Below are 17,493 nucleotides of genomic sequence, written 5' to 3'. Positions count from 1 at the left end.
TCATGGTGGGGGCAGCATCATGTCTGGGGGAAACCAGGCACTGCCCATCACCTGCCCAATACCATCCCTACAGTGATCATGGTGGGGGCAGCATCATGTCTGGGGGAAACCAGGCACTGCCCATCACCTGCCTAATACCATCCCTACAGTGATCATGGTGGGGGCAGCATCATGTCTGGGGGAAACCAGGCACTGCCCATCACCTGCCCAATACCATCCCTACAGTGATCATGGTGGAGGCAGCATCATGTCTGGGGGAAACCAGGTACTGCCCATCACCTGCCCAATACCAACCCTACAGTGATCATGGTGGGGGCAGCATCATGTCTGGAGGAAACCAGGCACTGCCCATCACCTGCCCAATACCATCCCTACAATGATCATGGTGGGGGCAGCATCATGTCTAGGGGAAACCAGGAACTACCCATCACCTACCCAATACCATCCCTACAGTGATCATGGTGGGGGCAGCATCATGTCTGGGGAAAACCAGGCACTGCCCATCACCTGCCCAATACCATCCCTACAGTGATCATGGTGGGGACAGCATCATGTCTAGGGGAAACCAGCCACTGCCCATCACCTGTCCAATACCATCCCTACAGTGATCATGGTGGGGGCAGCATCATGTCTAGGGGAAACCAGCCACTGCCCATCACCTGCCCAATACCATCCCTACAGTGATCATGGTGGGGGCAGCATCATGTCTGGGGAAAACCAGGCACTGCCCATCACCTGCCCAATACCAGCCCTACAGTGATCATGGTGGGGGCAGCATCATGTCTAGGGGAAACCAGGAACTACCCATCACCTGCCCAATACCATCCCTACAGTGATCATGGTGGGGGCAGCATCATGTCTGGAGGAAACCAGGCACTGCCCATCACCTGCCCAATACCATCCCTACAGTGATCATGGTGGGGGCAGCATCATGTCTGGGGGGAAACCAGGTACTGCCCATCACCTGCCCAATACCATCCCTACAGTGATCATGGTGGGGGCAGCATCATGTCTGGGGGGAAACCAGGCACTGCCCATCACCTGCCCAATACCATCCCTACAGTGATCATGGTGGGGGCCGCATCATGTCTGGAGGAAACCAGGCACTGCCCATCACCTGCCCAATACCATCCCTACAGTGATCATGGTGGGGGCAGCATCATGTCTGGGGGGAAACCAGGTACTGCCCATCACCTGCCCAATACCATCCCTACAGTGACCATGGTGGGGGCAGCATCATGTCTGGAGGAAACCAGGTACTGCCCATCACCTTCCCAATACCATCCCTACAGTGATCATGGTGGGGGCCGCATCATGTCTGGAGGAAACCAGGCACTGCCCATCACCTGCCCAATACCATCCCTACAGTGATCATGGTGGGGGCAGCATCATGTCTGGAGGAAACCAGGTACTGCCCATCACCTGCCCAATACCATCCCTACAGTGACCATGGTGGGGGCAGCATCATGTCTGGAGGAAACCAGGTACTGCCCATCACCTTCCCAATACCATCCCTACAGTGATCATGGCGGGGGTAGAAAGACTGGTCAGGGTTGAGGGAAAGCTGGATAAAGTTAAGAATAGAAAAATTCTTAATGAAGACCTGACCCAGAGCTCTGGACCTCAGACTGGGCAGAAGTATCATCGTACAACAAGGCAATGCCCCTAAGCACACGGCCAAGACAACACAGGAGCGACTTAGGGACAACTCTGTGAATGTCCTTTAGGGTCCCAGCCAATACCCAAACCCAATGGGACATCTCTGGAGACCTGAACATGGCTTCCACTGATGGTTCCATGCAACCTGACAGAGCTGAGAGGATCAGCAGAGAAGAATGGAGGAAAATCTCCAAATCCACATGTAAACCTTGTGGCCTCATCCCCAAGAAGACTTGAGGCTGGAATCATGGCCAAAGGGGCTTCAACTAAATCCTAAGTAAGGGGTATGAATACTTATGTCCCTGCAAGATTATAGTTTTACCTTTATAATAAATGAGTAAAGATTGGTAACATTCTGTGATCACTTTGTCATTATGGGGGATTGAGGGCAGAATTATGGGGAACACAAGGAGGAACAGAATGAAATGTGACAAAAGCGAAGGGGTCTGAATACTTTAGGAGAAGCTGATCCTGGAGATGTGCACTGGGGTTGGTCCATATTAGATGTGTAACACTGGTGGTCTGTTCCCGGCAGTGTGCTGCTCATGCTGGTGGGCACAGACACCCGGTTACCCTGATGGGCCATTGCCCGGTCTGTTCTCCCTTCCAGACTACATGAGGCTGATCTTTCTAGAAAGTGAAAAGACAAAGGCTCCATAACAAAGTCATTGCAAATTATAGTTTAATGGTCACTTGTTATAGGTTGGCTTCCCACCATCAGCAGCACAGTATGGAACATGGTGGGCGAGGTAGAAGACGTGCCAATATGGTGACACGTAGGTGCAAGGAATTCCTATCTCTTTGTGACGCCAGGGCACCGTTAGCCTACACACGGTCCGAGGTTGGAGACATCTTCTCCTGGGCCTTACACAGGGAGTAAATGGACACACCGACATTGGGTTACAGATAACTGTCTTTACTGAGGAGGTGCAGATGTTATTACACAGTATAGAGCAGAGTAGAATGGATGCAGTGTAACCCTTTGGGAGCCCTGTGGCCTTGCTTGTGCTTTTCACCCAATAGAATAATACTGACTTGAGATTAGAGACGGAAGATTTCCCATGCTGACTAGGGTTCTGACAAGGTCTTATTACTTTCACCGCCAGGGCTTGGCTCACCACTGTATGGGGGAACACTTGCAGAATGGCGGGGCTGACTGGAGAAGAGATTTTCTTAGGCTTCTCTCAGGATTTCTCCTCACACGACTTCACCTCCTTTCCACACTGGAAACAGCTTAAAGGGGTACTCCGGCCCTAAGACATCTTATCCTTTGGATAGGGGATAAGATGTCTGACCACGGGGGTCCCGCCGCTGGGGCCGTGTGACGTCACCCCCGCTATGCAAGTCTATGGGAGGGGGCGTGATGGCCGTCACGCCCCCTCGCATAGACTTGCATAGCGGGGGGTGCCGTCACACTTCTCCCCCACTACACTATATACTGACCAATTTAGGGCTTCTCCTTGGGCAGGCAGGGTCACCCGGTTTATACTGCTCCTCTTGCTCCTAAAGGTACAACACATACAACATATTATACAGTGAATAGAGGAAATAGAATAAAGTGCATTAACATATTAATCATAAGAGACATTTTTCCAGTGGGCCCCATGTGCAGCAGGCATGCCCGAGGAGATTCCCAGCCTATTGTGCTGGGACACCACACCGGTGTGTAGGGTTAGGAGCAGCATCAGGGATAGTCTAGGTCCACTGTACAGACTCAGGGGGATTTTGTCTGTATGTTCTGTGATTTGTCTCAAATTTAGCCTGATAACATGTAAGGGGGAGGGGGTGGGGAAAACACAACCCTATTATATTTGGCCCCCTTCATACATTCACCACCTACAATAATGGACTAATCCAATAATTGTCTGTCAGATAATGGTGCCCCTTCTGGCCATGACCGGACTTACTTCTATAAAAACTCCTATAACAAGCTTGCTGCTATTCTTTAGCTCTGCCACATGCTGGTTCCCTCACCATAATAGATGTGTTTAGCTCATATTGGGTATATAAGGGGTTGGTAAGACACCCAGACCCTCCTGATGACATTGGCCGGGGGTCATCTGTGATAACTCGCTTCTCGGCCTTTTGGCTAAGATCAAGTGTAGTATCTGTTCTTATCAGTTTCATGCTGGTGGAGAGACACACCAGTGTGGGGCTGGGTGCTGCATGGAGGAGTAGGTGTACCGGGGCGTTCCAGGGCTGGTGCCACGTAACCAGCTCAATGGCTGTCCTGATGTGACCTGTTTCCTCCGGGTCTCACCATGAGGTTGGGGGGGGGGGGGGGGTGTAGAACCGAGGTACTTCTGTGCCTCAGTGAGTGGTGACCCTGAGGTGCCAAAACTCACTGGGTGTTATAACTCACTGAGTGAACGCACTGCACCATTACTCTTCACTTTGGCACTCACCCTTGGCATCCCTGGCTAGGATCAGGGAAATTTTTATAGATCCGGCCGGATGACTGGGCAGTATATCTGCACTCATTCACTTATTTATTATTTTTGTATGTCACTGTGCCACGTTCGTGTTTTTCCTTGTACACAGGATTGTCAGGATGCGGTAGCCCTTCTGGGTGTCCCTCCTGGCAGTCTAGGGAGGTATGTGTGGCCTTTTGGTTCCTCACCTCCCTGCAACCCCCTTGGCATCTTGGCTTCGGTCAAGATGCCATCAGTATACGGCTCCTTGATTGATACCTTGGTTAACGCCTAGGTTGAAGCCAGGTGCATTTTCGGCCCCTTAGTAGCTTCGGCGGAAAGGGGCATCGAACCTTGCAGGTACCTTTTGGCCCGGAGGTGAAGGGTAGGTTTGTGGGGGGTCTCTCTCCTGTCGGAGAAGGGCTTAGCAATAGACCGCATCCTTTGTGCACGTTTTTTTAGTGTGACACGTATGCACTTTTTCTTGCACTTTGGGTGATAGAGAGCACGTGCCTTTTGGCTAAGATCAAGTGTAGTATCTGTTCTTATCAGTTCATGCCGGTGCCGCAAAACGCCGGTATTGGACTGGTGGGGATGGGTGCTGAATGCTGGTGGCAGGCGACACTGGTGTGGAGCTGGTAGGAATGGGTGCTGCATGGTAGGGAGCAGGTGTACCAGGGTGTTCCGGGGCTGGTTCTGAGGAATCAGCTCGACGGCTGCCCTGATGTGACCTGTTACCTCCGAGTCTCGCCATGAGGTAGAAGGGTGTAGAGCCGAGGTACTTCTGTGCCTCGGGGAGTGGTGACCCCCGAGGTGCCGAAACTCACTGGGTGTACTGGCTCACTGAGTCGCTTCTTGGCCTTTTGGCTAAGATCAAGTGTAGTATCTGTTCTTATCAGTTTCATGCTGGTGGGTATGGGTGCTGCATGGTAGGGGGCAGGTGTACCGGGGCGTTCCGGGGCTGGTTCTGAGGAATCAGCTCGACGGCTGCCCTGATGTGACCCGTTTCCTCCGGGTCTCGTCATGAGGCTGAGAGGGTCTAAAGCCGAGGTACTTTAGTGCCTCGGGGAGTGGTGACCCAGAGGTGCCGAAACTCACTGGGAGGATGGACTCACTGAGTTGAAGCAAGGGCACCATGATCTCTGCACCTTTGTGGCACTCACCTCTTGATTCCCAGCCTTCTGGCTAGGATCAGAGAATTGTTTATAGATCCGGCCGGATGTCCGGGCAGTATATCTGCACATTCACTTATTTATTTATTTTTGTCTCATGGTGTCACTTTTTGCGTGTTGTGTGTCCACAGGATTGTCAGGATGCGGTGCCCTTCAGGGTGTCCCTCCTAGTGGTCTAGGGGAGGTGTGTGTGGCCATTAGGTTCTGCACCTCCCTGCAAACACCCCAGGTACTCCTGCTTTGGCAGGGTACCTACCGTTATCGGCTCTGCAGGCAGATACCTTGGCTAACGCCTAGGGGGATGCCGGGAGCATTTTTGGTCCCTTAGTAGCTTCGGCGAAAAAGGACATTGAACCTGGAACCTCGCAGGTACCTTTTGGTCCGGAGGCGAAGGGTAAGGTTTGTTGGGGGGCCTCTCTCCTATCGGAGAAGGGCTTGTGATAGACTGCATCCTCTGTTCAGTTCAGACCGGGCAGTATATCTGAACTCGTCCACTTATTTATTATTTTTGTATGTCACTGTGCCACGTTTGTGTCTTTATTTGTACACAGGATTGTCAGGATGCAGTAGCCCTTCTGGGTGTCCCTCCTGGCGGTCTAGGGGAGGTGTGTGTGGCCATCAGGTTCCTCACCTCCCTGCAACCCCTGGGCATCTTGGCTTTGGTCAAGATGCCACCAGTATACGGCTCCTTGGCTGATACCTTGGCTAACGCCTAGGTTGAAGCCAGGAGCATTTTCGTCCCCTTAGTAGCTTCGGCGTAAATGGGGCATCGAACCTAGATCCTTGAAGGTGCCTTTTGGCCCGGAGGTGAAGATAGGTTTGTTGGGGGGCCTCTCTGCTGTCGGAAAAGGGCTTAGCGATAGGCTGCATCCTTTGTGCACGTTTTTTTAGTGTGACACGTTTGCACTTTTTCTTGCACTTTGGGTGATAGAGAGCACACACCTCGGCTCTTTAAAAAAAAAAAAAGAGTGGAAGCACGGGTACCATATCTCTACACCTTGTGGCACTCACCTCTTGATTCCCAGCCTTCTGGCTAGAATCAGAGAAATTTTTATAGATCCGGGCAGTATATCTGCGCACATTCACTTATTTATTTATTTTGCCACTTTTTGCGTGTCCAGAGGATTGGTTGGGATGTGGGGCCCTTCTGGGTGTCCCTCCTGGTGGTCTAGGGGAGGTGTGTGTGGCCATTAGGTTTCGCACCTTCCTGCAAAAACCCTGGGTACTCCTGCATTGGCAGGGTACAGACCATTATCGGCTCTGCTGGCAGATACCTCGGCTAACGCCAAGGGGGATGCTGGGAACATTTGTGGTCCATTAGTAGCTTCGGCGAAAAGGGACATCGAACCTGGAACCTTGCAGGTACCTTTTGGTCCGGAGGCAAAGGGTAAAGTTTGTTGGGGGCCTCTCTCCTGTAGCAAAATTTTGCACTTTTTCTTGCACTTTTGGCGATTCGAGAGAAAAAACATTGTGGGGGGTTAAGGGTGAAAACCAAGAAATTCCTTAAAGTCTACACCCCAGAATAACCTGTGTCTAGAGAATTGTGGCCTGGTGGCTCAGTGGTTAGCATGGTTGTATGTTCTCCGCTCTAAAGGAACACTGGATGCAGCAGGGAGATCAGACATCTTATCCCCTATCCTTTGCATAGGGGATAAGATGTCTAGGGACGGAGTACCCCTTTAGCAACCTCATCTTTCTGACTGTGGACCTCAAATTCCGGGAGAGATCTCAGGAAAGATAAATATCCTTTTTAGACTCCTGGGATCGATGTCCCTATAGTTTCGGTGCTCAAATCCAAGCCCCCAGTATGAACCTCCTGTTTCCCCCGCACGGCAGTTAGTTAAGATGAACCTTTTACCGAAACCTTATAGTCTCGCACACTCCTCATTACATCTGACTCATCACACGAACATCGCAAATACCATAAGGCTCCTGTATTTATCTCAGATTTCTCCCTTCAGTTTCGAGCAGCCGCTGGCTGTCCGGGCATGCTGGGAGTTGAAGTTTAGCAACATGTTGAGGCACACTGGGCGTTGATTATCAGCCCAGGATGTGTTATGATTGGCCAGAGAAGTAAGGGAGGAATTATCAGTGCATGTACAACTGGCTAACATCTTAGATCTGGTGTTGTATGCTGGTAGTTGAAGTTTTGCAACTTCTGGAGGGCCTCAGTTTGAGACCACTGGTTTTGAGCTTACCTGGGCAAGGGGGGCATTTTTTTAGGGACCTTGAGAACCAAAGATCAAAATAAAGTCTTAAAATTTTAGGGAACAATTGGCTGCCCACCAAGCACACCTGAAGGCCTCGCCTCACCTGGAAGACTCCGAAGTGAAGGTAGTTTCACTGAATTCTGAGGAGACAGGAGGGGACCCTCTGTAATGAATGGGACTTTTTAGATTTTCTCTTCTGGGAAAATGGTGTTGGATGTGACAAGGAGAAATAGGCAGGGGAGTGGAGTTGGTCCAGGGCATAGTTCTCTCCACATTTGCATTTTTTCATGCACTTGGGTGACTGGAGCACGTTCCTTGGCTCCTAAAAAAAAAAGGGTTCTGAGGAAGACCAAGCCAAGGCGACATTAATTGCAACGGCAGGATTAATGGAGACGCTGTACCACTGTGGGAGATTGTGAAAGTCGCACCAGGGAGCGGAGTCTAAGGAGCCGTTGGTTTTCACCAGAGCCCATTGCAAAGCGGGATGGACTTGCTGTGGCAGGAAAACTCCCAGGTCGCTACTCCTGGTGCGACTAGCCCACAGGTAAAGCGTGGTACAGAGTCGTAAGACAAAACTCAGAGTCGGGGAAAGGCAGGAAGGACAGGGCAGGCGGCAAGGGACAGTGGTCAGGCAATAAATCAAACAGCACTGCTACACGGTAAGGCAGGAAACACTTTCTCTAAGGCAGCGAGGCACAAAGATCCAGCAGGGATCAAGGGGAAGTGAGGAAATCTTATAGGGTCAGCGCACGACAGAGACCAATTATCGGTGCGCTGGCCCTTTAAATTTCAGAGAGCCAACGCACGCGCACCCTAGGAAGCGAGTACACGCACGCCAGCTGTGAGAGAGCGAAGGAGCTAGGACCGCAGTGGGGGGCTGTGTCCAGTGGCCGGCAGAATGCAACAACATCCCGACACGTGAGCCCCAGTGCTGCGCGCCCCGGACACCGTACAGGGAGACAGGTAAGGAGTGCGCCCAGCATGTCTGGCCAGGGAGCATTTCATTACACTAATGGCCCCTTTTGGCCCCAGGGCCTGCCAAAATCGGGAGCTTCTCTATCGAGGTTGGTGAACCATCCCAAAAAAAAGAACTCCATCTGGTAATTGAATGGTTAATATACAGAAGAACTAGCTGCAGTCGGGATTCCAGGAATTTCCCTGTGCAGACACACTGATCAGAAATAGTGTCCATGGAAGGACATGGGAAATCACTGACCATCCATAACAAATCCCACCATGTCCGGGATCTCTGCTGTAATTCTCCATGTGGCCGCCAGCTCCCCCTCAACCACATAACAACCACATAATAAAGATAAAGCCCAAACACACATAAAAGCTCAAAAAGCAACATTTATGAACAATAACTAACAAGTTATTCAGGTATATTTTATATATATATATATATATATATATATATATATATATATATATATATTATAAATTAATGGAAAATACACAAATATATATATATAGAAACATAGAACTTCCAGGCATAATAAATATGTATGAATATAGATAAATATTAATGTTATGTGGATTCTATTTACTTTTTGGATATCTGATATACTTATTATAATATACGGCTTTCGCTTTCTATTGTATACTGTGTGACTTCATTTAACAACTTAAAAAGAAAATGGCTACTTCACTGTGTGAGTTCTTTGATGTTTCAAAAGATGTTTTTTGTGGGTAAAACATTTCCCGCATTCAGAACATGAATATGGCTTCTCTCCTGTGTGAATTTTTTGATGGTCAACAAGATTGGATTTCCATGTAAAACTTTTCCCACATTCTGGGCAGGAATACGGCTTCTCCCCTGTGTGGGTTCGCTGATGCGTAATCATATTTGCTTTAACCCTATAACATTTACCACATTCTAAACACGAGAAAGGCTTCTCTCCTGTATGACTTCTCAGATGTGCAATAAGTTTTGACTTGGCCCTGTAATATTTACCGCATTCTGTGCACGAAAATGGACTATCTCCTGTGTGATGTCTCTGATGTGTGACAAGGTCCACTTTCATCCTAAAACATTTCCCACATTCTAAACATGAAAATGGCTTCACCCCTGTGTGGTTTCTCTGATGTGTAACAAGATCCGATTTGACCTTAAAAAGTTTCCCACATTCTGAACACGAAAATGGCCTCTCCCCTGTGTGAGCCCTTTGATGATGAACAAGAGTTTTCTTAATGGCAAAACGTTTCCCACATTCTGAACATGAAAACGGCTTCTCCCCCGTGTGAGTTCTCTGGTGCGTTACAAGATTTGATTTCACATTGTAATGTTTCCCACATTCTGAACATGTAAATGGCTTTGCCCCTGTGTGAATTCTCTGGTGTGTAACTAGTCCCGATTTCTGGTTGAAACATTTCCCACACTCTGAACATAAAAATGGCTTCTCCCCCGTGTGAGTTCTCAGGTGGGTAATAAGTGATATTTTCTGGTTAAAACATTTCCCACATTCTGAACATGGAAACGGTTTCTCCCCTGTTGAAGCTATGTCATAGTCTACATCCCTGCTAGGGCATATATTTTGTCTTACAGTCTGTGAGGTGTCAGACAATGATAGATATCTTCTGTGAAGGTCTAAGGGTATCTCTGGATTAATGACATGATCTTCATCTATATCTTGTGTGATACCGCCATCTTCTGCTTTATAATATGAGGATATCAGATGTCCCTCCAAGCTCCCAGTATAGTCATCTGACAAGAACAAAACCAATAATATAACTGATAAATAATCCTAAACATCATATTGAGATTTCATAACATTCTATAGACAAATTCCTGCCAAGTGCAAGAAAGATCCCACTACTGACCTGGTGGGGGCGCTGTAGGGACGTCCTCTGTACACGGATCATCACCCCTCACATCTGTCTCCTCTTTCACCATTATGTCTGGAGCATTAATGTTCTTCACATCTTTACTCTGATCCATAAGCTGTGAAAGAAATATTGTAGAAGTGACATGGAATGTTCTAGATGAACTGATCCTGAGCACAGGAGCCTCCCAGCTCTTCTACACATCATAGGGAACATATCATGGAACCTTCTCTCCCTTATCTACCTGATAATCCTGGAGGACATTGTCATCTCCTTCTGAAGAATCCTCTGGAGGAAGAGGACAGGGACATCTCTCTGGTTTTGTAGGAAACACATCCAGTGAGTGAATCCATTGTGTATATAGAATAAATGCAGTGTGCGGTGTGTATATAGTCATGTGTATTACCTGCTGATGTGAGGGGCTGCTGATCCTCCATCATGACTATGTCCGCTATGTACTGATCCTTGTGTCCTTCTAAATACTCCCACTCCTCCATGGAGAAATAGACGGCCACGTCCTGACACCTTATAGGAACCTGACACACACAATGATACAGTCATCACCCCCATCCCTTCATAGCGTTACTGTATAATGTCCCAGCATTCCCAGCAGGGTCACCTCTCCAGTCAGCAGCTCCACCATCTTGTTGGTGAGTTCTAGGATCTTCTGCTCATTCATCTCCTCATGTATCAGGGAGTGAGGTGGAGGCCCCGGGATTGGCCTCAGGGTTCTTCCCCATCCTTCACACACAGGGGCCTGATGGCGCCCCCTAGAGGTCTTCTTCACCACCGTGTAATCCTGGTTATGGGGACACAATAATACATATCACTACATACATCCCAGAATCCCTCAGCTCTCCAGTCATATCATGTGATTACCATAGGGAAGAATGAGGTCATGTGACATCACTCCCAGAATCCCTCACCTCTCCAGTCATATCATGTGATTACCATAGAGAAGAATGAGGTCATGTGACATCACTCCCAGAATCCCTCACCTCTCCAGTCATATCATGTGATTACCATAGAGAAGAATGAGGTCATGTGACATCACTCCCAGAATCCCTCACCTCTCCAGACATATCATGTGATTACCATAGAGAAGAATGAGGTCATGTGACATCACTCCCAGAATCCCTCACCTCTCCAGTCATATCATGTGATTACTATAGAGAAGAATGAGGTCATGTGACATCACTCCCAGAATCCCTCACCTCTCCAGTCATATCATGTGATTACCATAGAGAAGAATGAGGTCATGTGACATCACTACCAGAATCCCTCACCTCTCCAGTCATATCATGTGATTATCATAGAGAAGAATGAGGTCATGTGACATCACTCCCAGAATCCCTCACCTCTCCAGTCATATCATGTGATTACCATAGAGAAGAATGAGGTCATGTGACATAACTCCCAGAATCCCTCACCTCTCCAGTCATATCATGTGATTACCATAGAGAAGAATGAGGTCATGTGACATCACTCCCAGAATCCCTCACCTCTCCAGTCATATCATGTGATTAACATAGAGAAGAATGAGGTCATGTGACATCACTCCCAGAATCCCTCACCTCTCCGGTAAGCTGGAAGAGTATCTCTATGGTGAGGTGTATTATCCTCTCCGCCATCTTGTCTCTGTCCTTCTCCATCATTGATGGTGGATCAGGAATATTCTCTTCTATAGAAGAATCAGCTGAGAGGATCCTGGATTGTAGGGACCTGAGGAGACAATGGAGGATCAGAAATAAATCTCATGTCAAAAAAATACTGAAGACAATAAAGAGGAAACATTTGAGCTGGTAATAAAGGGGTTAATCAGTGCTTTATAAAAATAATCTGCTGCCGGGGAAAAATAGGAAAAAAGCCATACTTATGTATCCCTGCTCCCCTGATCTTCTCTTTTGGACGAGCATCTAGTACAGGACCTGCCAGCTCAGCCAGGACAGGATACATCTGTGGTCAGTGATTGGCTGAACTGAAGGTCCAACAGGAGCTGCGGGGGAACGGGGAGAGGTAAGTTTGGCTTTTTTCCCTATTCTTTCCCTGCCCCAGCAGATGTATAGACATATTCCACCATAATATATAAAACCGTATAGTATATAAAACATTGTCACTACACAATAAATATCCCTACAGTATATAAATATCTGCCGCCATACTGTATCTGAAATATTTATAACCTTACAACCTATACAGAACTACAGACGGGTGAATCTACAGTAAATTTACCCAAATTCACATCTAAGGATCCGCTATTAATTCATTTTATCCTAAAGATTCCCCTATCATGGAACCTGTATTTCCCTCATCATAGGAAGTAATTGTTCCCATAAAGTATATAAATAATACTGCAATATTGTGTATAGTATCATTATACTCATCATAGGAAGTAATTATATATAAATAATACTGCCGTATAGTGTATAGTATCATTATACTCATCATAGGAAGTAATTATATATAAATAATACTGCCATATAGTGTATAGTATCATTATACTCAGTATAGGAAGTAATTGTATATAAATAATACTGCCATATAGTGTATAGTATCATTATACTCAGTATAGGAAGTAATTGTATATAAATAATACTGCCATATAGTGAATAGTATCATTATACTCATCATAGGAAGTAATTGTATATAAATAATACTGCCATATAGTGTATAGTATCATTATACTCATCATAGGAAGTAATTGGATATAAATAATACTGCCATATAGTGTATAGTATCATTATACTCATCATAGGAAGTAATTGGATATAAATAATACTGCCATATAGTGTATAGTATCATTATACTCAGTATAGGAAGTAATTGTATATAAATAATACTGCCATATAGTGTATAGTATCATTATACTCAGTATAGGAAGTAATTATATATAAATAATACTGCCATTTAGTGAATAGTATCATTATACTCATCATAGGAAGTAATTGTATATAAATAATACTGCCATATAGTGTATAGTATCATCATACTCATCATTGGAAGTAATTGCATATAAATAATACTGCCATATAGTGTTTAGTATCATTATACTCATCATAGGAAGAAATTATATATAAATAATACTGCCATATAGTGTATAGTATCATTATACTCAGTATAGGAAGTAATTATATATAAATAATACTGCCATATGGTGTATAGTATCATTATACTCAGTATAGGAAGTAATTATATATAAATAATGCCGACATATAGTGTATAGTATCATTATACTCAGTATAGGAAGTAATTATATATAAATAATACTGCCATATAGTGTATAGTATCATTATAATCAGTATAGGAAGTAATTGTATAGAAATAATACTGCCATATAGGGTATAGTATCATTATACTCAGTATAGGAAGTAATTATATATAAATAATACAGCCATATAGTGTATATTATCATTATAATCAGTATAGAAAGTAATTGTATAGAAATAATACTGCCATATAGTGTATAGTATCATTATACTCATCATAGGAAGTAATTATATATAAATAATACCGACATATAGTGTATAGTATCATTATACTCAGTATAGGAAGTAATTGCATATAAATAATACTGCCATATAGTGTATAGTATCATTATACTCAGTATAGGAAGTAATTATATATAAATAATACTGCCATATAGTGTATAGTATCATTATACTCAGTATAGGAAGTAATTATATATAAATACTACTGCCATATAGTGTATAGTATCATTATACTCAGTATAGGAAGTAATTATATATAAATAATACCGACATATAGTGTATAGTATCATTATACTCAGTATAGGAAGTAATTATATATAAATAATACCGCCATATAGTGTATAGTATCATTATACTCAGTATAGGAAGTAATTATATATAAATAATACTGCCATATAGTGTATAGTATCATCATACTCAGTATAGGAAGTAATTGTATATAAATAATACTGCCATATAGTGTATAGTATCATTATACTCAGTATAGGAAGTAATTATATATAAATAATACTGCCATATAGTGTATAGTATCATTATACTCAGTATAGGAAGTAATTATATATAAATAATACTGCCATATAGTGTATAGTATCATTATACTCAGTATAGGAAGTAATTATATATAAATAATACTGCCATATAGTGTATAGTATCATTATACTCAGTATAGGAAGTAACTATATATAAATAATTCTGCCATATAGTGTATAGTATCATTATACTCAGTATAGGAAGTAACTATATATAAATAATACTGCCATATAGTGTATAGTATCATTATACTCAGTATAGGAAGTAATTGTATATAAATAATACTGCCATATAGTGTATAGTATTATTATACTCAGTATAGGAAGTAATTGTATATAAATAATACTGCCATATAGTGTATAGTTCCATCATACTCAGGCTCCATCTATGCAGCATATCAGTCATCAGATTGTGCAGTCCTATGTAAGGACCACATATTCAGTGATGACCCAGCCGCTTCACATGTGCCCATATAGACAACACATACAACCGTATACATTCCCCTATATACAGTATAATACACACAGGCAATAGAATATACATGTACTGTACCTGCAGCCATAGAACTGCTCTGTGGTTACAGGACCTGCGATGATGTCACAAGTCATGTGATCAGTCACATGGAGGGGGAAGAGTCTAGTGCACAGGACTCTGCTGTGTGTTGTGTAAGAGGCGGCAGAGCTGTGTGTTGTGTATGAGGCGGCAGAGCTGTGTGTGTCGTGTATGAGGCGGCAGAGCTGTGTGTTGTGTATGAGGCGGCAGAGCTGTGTGTGTCGTTTATGAGGCGGCAGAGCTGTGTGTGTTGTGTATGAGGCGGCAGAGCTGTATGTCGTGTATGAGGCGGCAGAGCTGTGTGTGTCGTGTATGAGGCGGCAGAGCTGTGTGTGTCGTGTATGAGGCGGCAGAGCTGTGTGTGTTGTGTATGAGGCGGCAGAGCTGTATGTCGTGTATGAGGCGGCAGAGCTGTGTGTGTCGTGTATGAGGCGGCAGAGCTGTGTGTGTCGTGTATGAGGCGGCAGAGCTGTGTGTGTAGTGTATGAGGCGGCAGAGCTGTGTGTGTCGTGTATGAGGCGGCAGAGCTGTGTGTGTCGTGTATGAGGCGGCAGAGCTGTGTGTGTCGTGTATGAGGCGGCAGAGCTGTGTGTGTCGTGTATGAGGCGCAGAGCTGTGTGTCGTGTATGAGGCGGCAGAGCTGTGTGTGTCGTGTATGAGGCGGCAGAGCTGTGTGTGTTGTGTATGAGGCGGCAGAGCTGTGTGTGTTGTGTATGAGGCGGCAGAGCTGTGTGTTGTGTATGAGGCGGCAGAGCTGTGTGTGTCGTGTATGAGGCGGCAGAGCTGTGTGTGTCGTGTATGAGGCGGTAGAGCTGTGTGTGTTGTGTGAGGCGGCAGAGCTGTGTGTGTTGTGTATGAGGCGGCAGAGCTGTGTGTGTTGTGTGAGGCGGCAGAGCTGTGTGTGTCGTGTATGAGGCGGCAGAGCTGTGTGTGTCGTGTATGAGGCGCAGAGCTGTGTGTCGTGTATGAGGCGGCAGAGCTGTGTGTGTCGTGTATGAGGCGGCAGAGCTGTGTGTGTTGTGTATGAGGCGGCAGAGCTGTGTGTGTTGTGTATGAGGCGGCAGAGCTGTGTGTTGTGTATGAGGCGGCAGAGCTGTGTGTTGTGTATGAGGCGGCAGAGCTGTGTGTGTCGTGTATGAGGCGGCAGAGCTGTGTGTGTCGTGTATGAGGCGGTAGAGCTGTGTGTGTTGTGTGAGGCGGCAGAGCTGTGTGTGTTGTGTATGAGGCGGCAGAGCTGTGTGTGTTGTGTGAGGCGGCAGAGCTGTGTGTGTTGTGTATGAGGAGGCAGAGCTGTGTGTTGTGTGAGGCGGCAGAGCTGTGTGTGTCGTGTATGAGGCGGCAGAGCTGTGTGTGTTGTGTATGAGGCGCAGAGCTGTGTGTGTTGTGTATGAGGCGCAAAGCTGTGTGTGTTGTTTATGAGGAAGCAGAGCTGTGTGTGTCGTGTATGAGGCGGCAGAGCTGTGTGTGTCGTGTATGAGGCGGCAGAGCTGTGTGTGTTGTGTGAGGCGGCAGAGCTGTGTGTGTTGTGTATGAGGAGGCAGAGCTGTGTGTTGTGTGAGGCGGCAGAGCTGTGTGTGTCGTGTATGAGGCGGCAGAGCTGTGTGTGTTGTGTATGAGACGCAGAGCTGTGTGTGTTGTGTATGAGGCGCAAAGCTGTGTGTGTTGTTTATGAGGAAGCAGAGCTGTGTGTGCCACCATATTATACAGGGATTTGTCCGTTCTTACCCCTCGCTCTTCACCCTCAGAGTGGGATGACTATGTCGGTGACTATAAAAGGTCAGGTCACCAGATATGTAAGTGTTAATAAATTACCCTGTACACGCCCGATATTGTGGCACTATTGTCCAAGATCAACTATCCAAAATCACATATTTCCTACAGATCCTCAGGAAGACAGAGACAGGAGCACCCCCAAATATCTGGGAGAAACCACCTCAAAAGACAAGGGGGCGCTCCCTCCTCCTGTAGAAAAGACAAGGGGACGTTCCCTCCTTCTGGAGAAAAGACAAGGGGGCGCTCCCTCCTCCTGGAGAAAAGACAAGGGGAGCGCTCCCTCCTCCTGGAGAAATGACAAGGGGGCGCTCCCTCCACCTGGAGAAAAGACAAGGGGGCGCTCTCTCCTCCTGGAGAAAAGACAAGGGGGCGCTCTCTCCTCCTGGAGAAAAGACAAGGGGGCGCTCTCTCCTCCTGGAGAAAAGACAAGGGGGCGCTCCCTCCTCCTGGAGAAAAGACAAGGGGGCGCTCCCTCCTCCTGAAGAAAAGACAAAGGGGCGCTTTCTCCTTCTGGAAAAGAAACAAGGGGACGCTCCCTCCTCTTCATTATCCCATACCCCTCCCCTTTGTTCACAGACTAGGGGATCCAATGAGGACTTGATTTACCCCAAGTTCAGCCAATGAACCATGTTATTCAGTCCATACACATTGCACAGTTTTGCTGGTTTTTAGGTCATGTTTTGCAGTATAAATGGTTCATTGTAGGCCTTTTGTTTGATTGGACGAGTTCTGAGCCTGAGGTTGGACATTTGTTCCGATTGGGGTTTGGTCAAATTTGTAACTCTCTCTCACTTTAAATTGGTGGACGTAAAAAGTCTTTTAGATTTTACCCAATGTGGATAATATCAAGGAATTCTTAAGACTTGATGCGGGG

At 46.1% G+C, this 17,493-nt stretch overlaps 1 protein-coding gene, 1 non-coding gene and 1 pseudogene across 2 annotated transcripts in view; 2 read left to right on the top strand and 1 right to left on the bottom strand.

The window, feature by feature from the left end:
- Positions 1–3,728: 3,728 nt before the first annotated feature.
- LOC130297871 (U2 spliceosomal RNA) lies at positions 3,729–3,805 on the top strand (annotated as a pseudogene).
- A 1,112-nt stretch (positions 3,806–4,917) lies between these two features.
- LOC130297877 (U2 spliceosomal RNA) lies at positions 4,918–5,114 on the top strand. The gene has a single exon (XR_008849726.1). It is a non-coding gene; the product is annotated as a U2 spliceosomal RNA (small nuclear RNA).
- A 3,805-nt stretch (positions 5,115–8,919) lies between these two features.
- The window catches only part of LOC130297661 (oocyte zinc finger protein XlCOF7.1-like), a 64,320-nt gene continuing 55,746 nt past the window's right edge, over positions 8,920–17,493 (bottom strand). The window contains exons 8-14 of the mRNA XM_056550372.1: positions 14,847–14,948; positions 11,850–11,997; positions 10,895–11,074; positions 10,682–10,811; positions 10,520–10,590; positions 10,273–10,393; positions 8,920–10,156 (exon numbers count right to left, since the gene is read on the bottom strand). Coding sequence (XP_056406347.1) covers positions 9,093–10,156; positions 10,273–10,393; positions 10,520–10,590; positions 10,682–10,811; positions 10,895–11,074; positions 11,850–11,997; positions 14,847–14,948 — 1,816 coding nt within the window. The 3' untranslated portion in view covers positions 8,920–9,092. The remainder of the gene's footprint in view (positions 10,157–10,272; positions 10,394–10,519; positions 10,591–10,681; positions 10,812–10,894; positions 11,075–11,849; positions 11,998–14,846; positions 14,949–17,493) is intronic.

The sequence above is a fragment of the Hyla sarda genome, chromosome 13, assembly GCF_029499605.1.
Source record: "Hyla sarda isolate aHylSar1 chromosome 13, aHylSar1.hap1, whole genome shotgun sequence".
NCBI classification, from domain to species: Eukaryota; Metazoa; Chordata; class Amphibia; order Anura; family Hylidae; genus Hyla; species Hyla sarda.
Note: the sequence above shows the minus strand (reverse complement) of the source record. Positions and strands in the feature narration are given on the sequence as shown.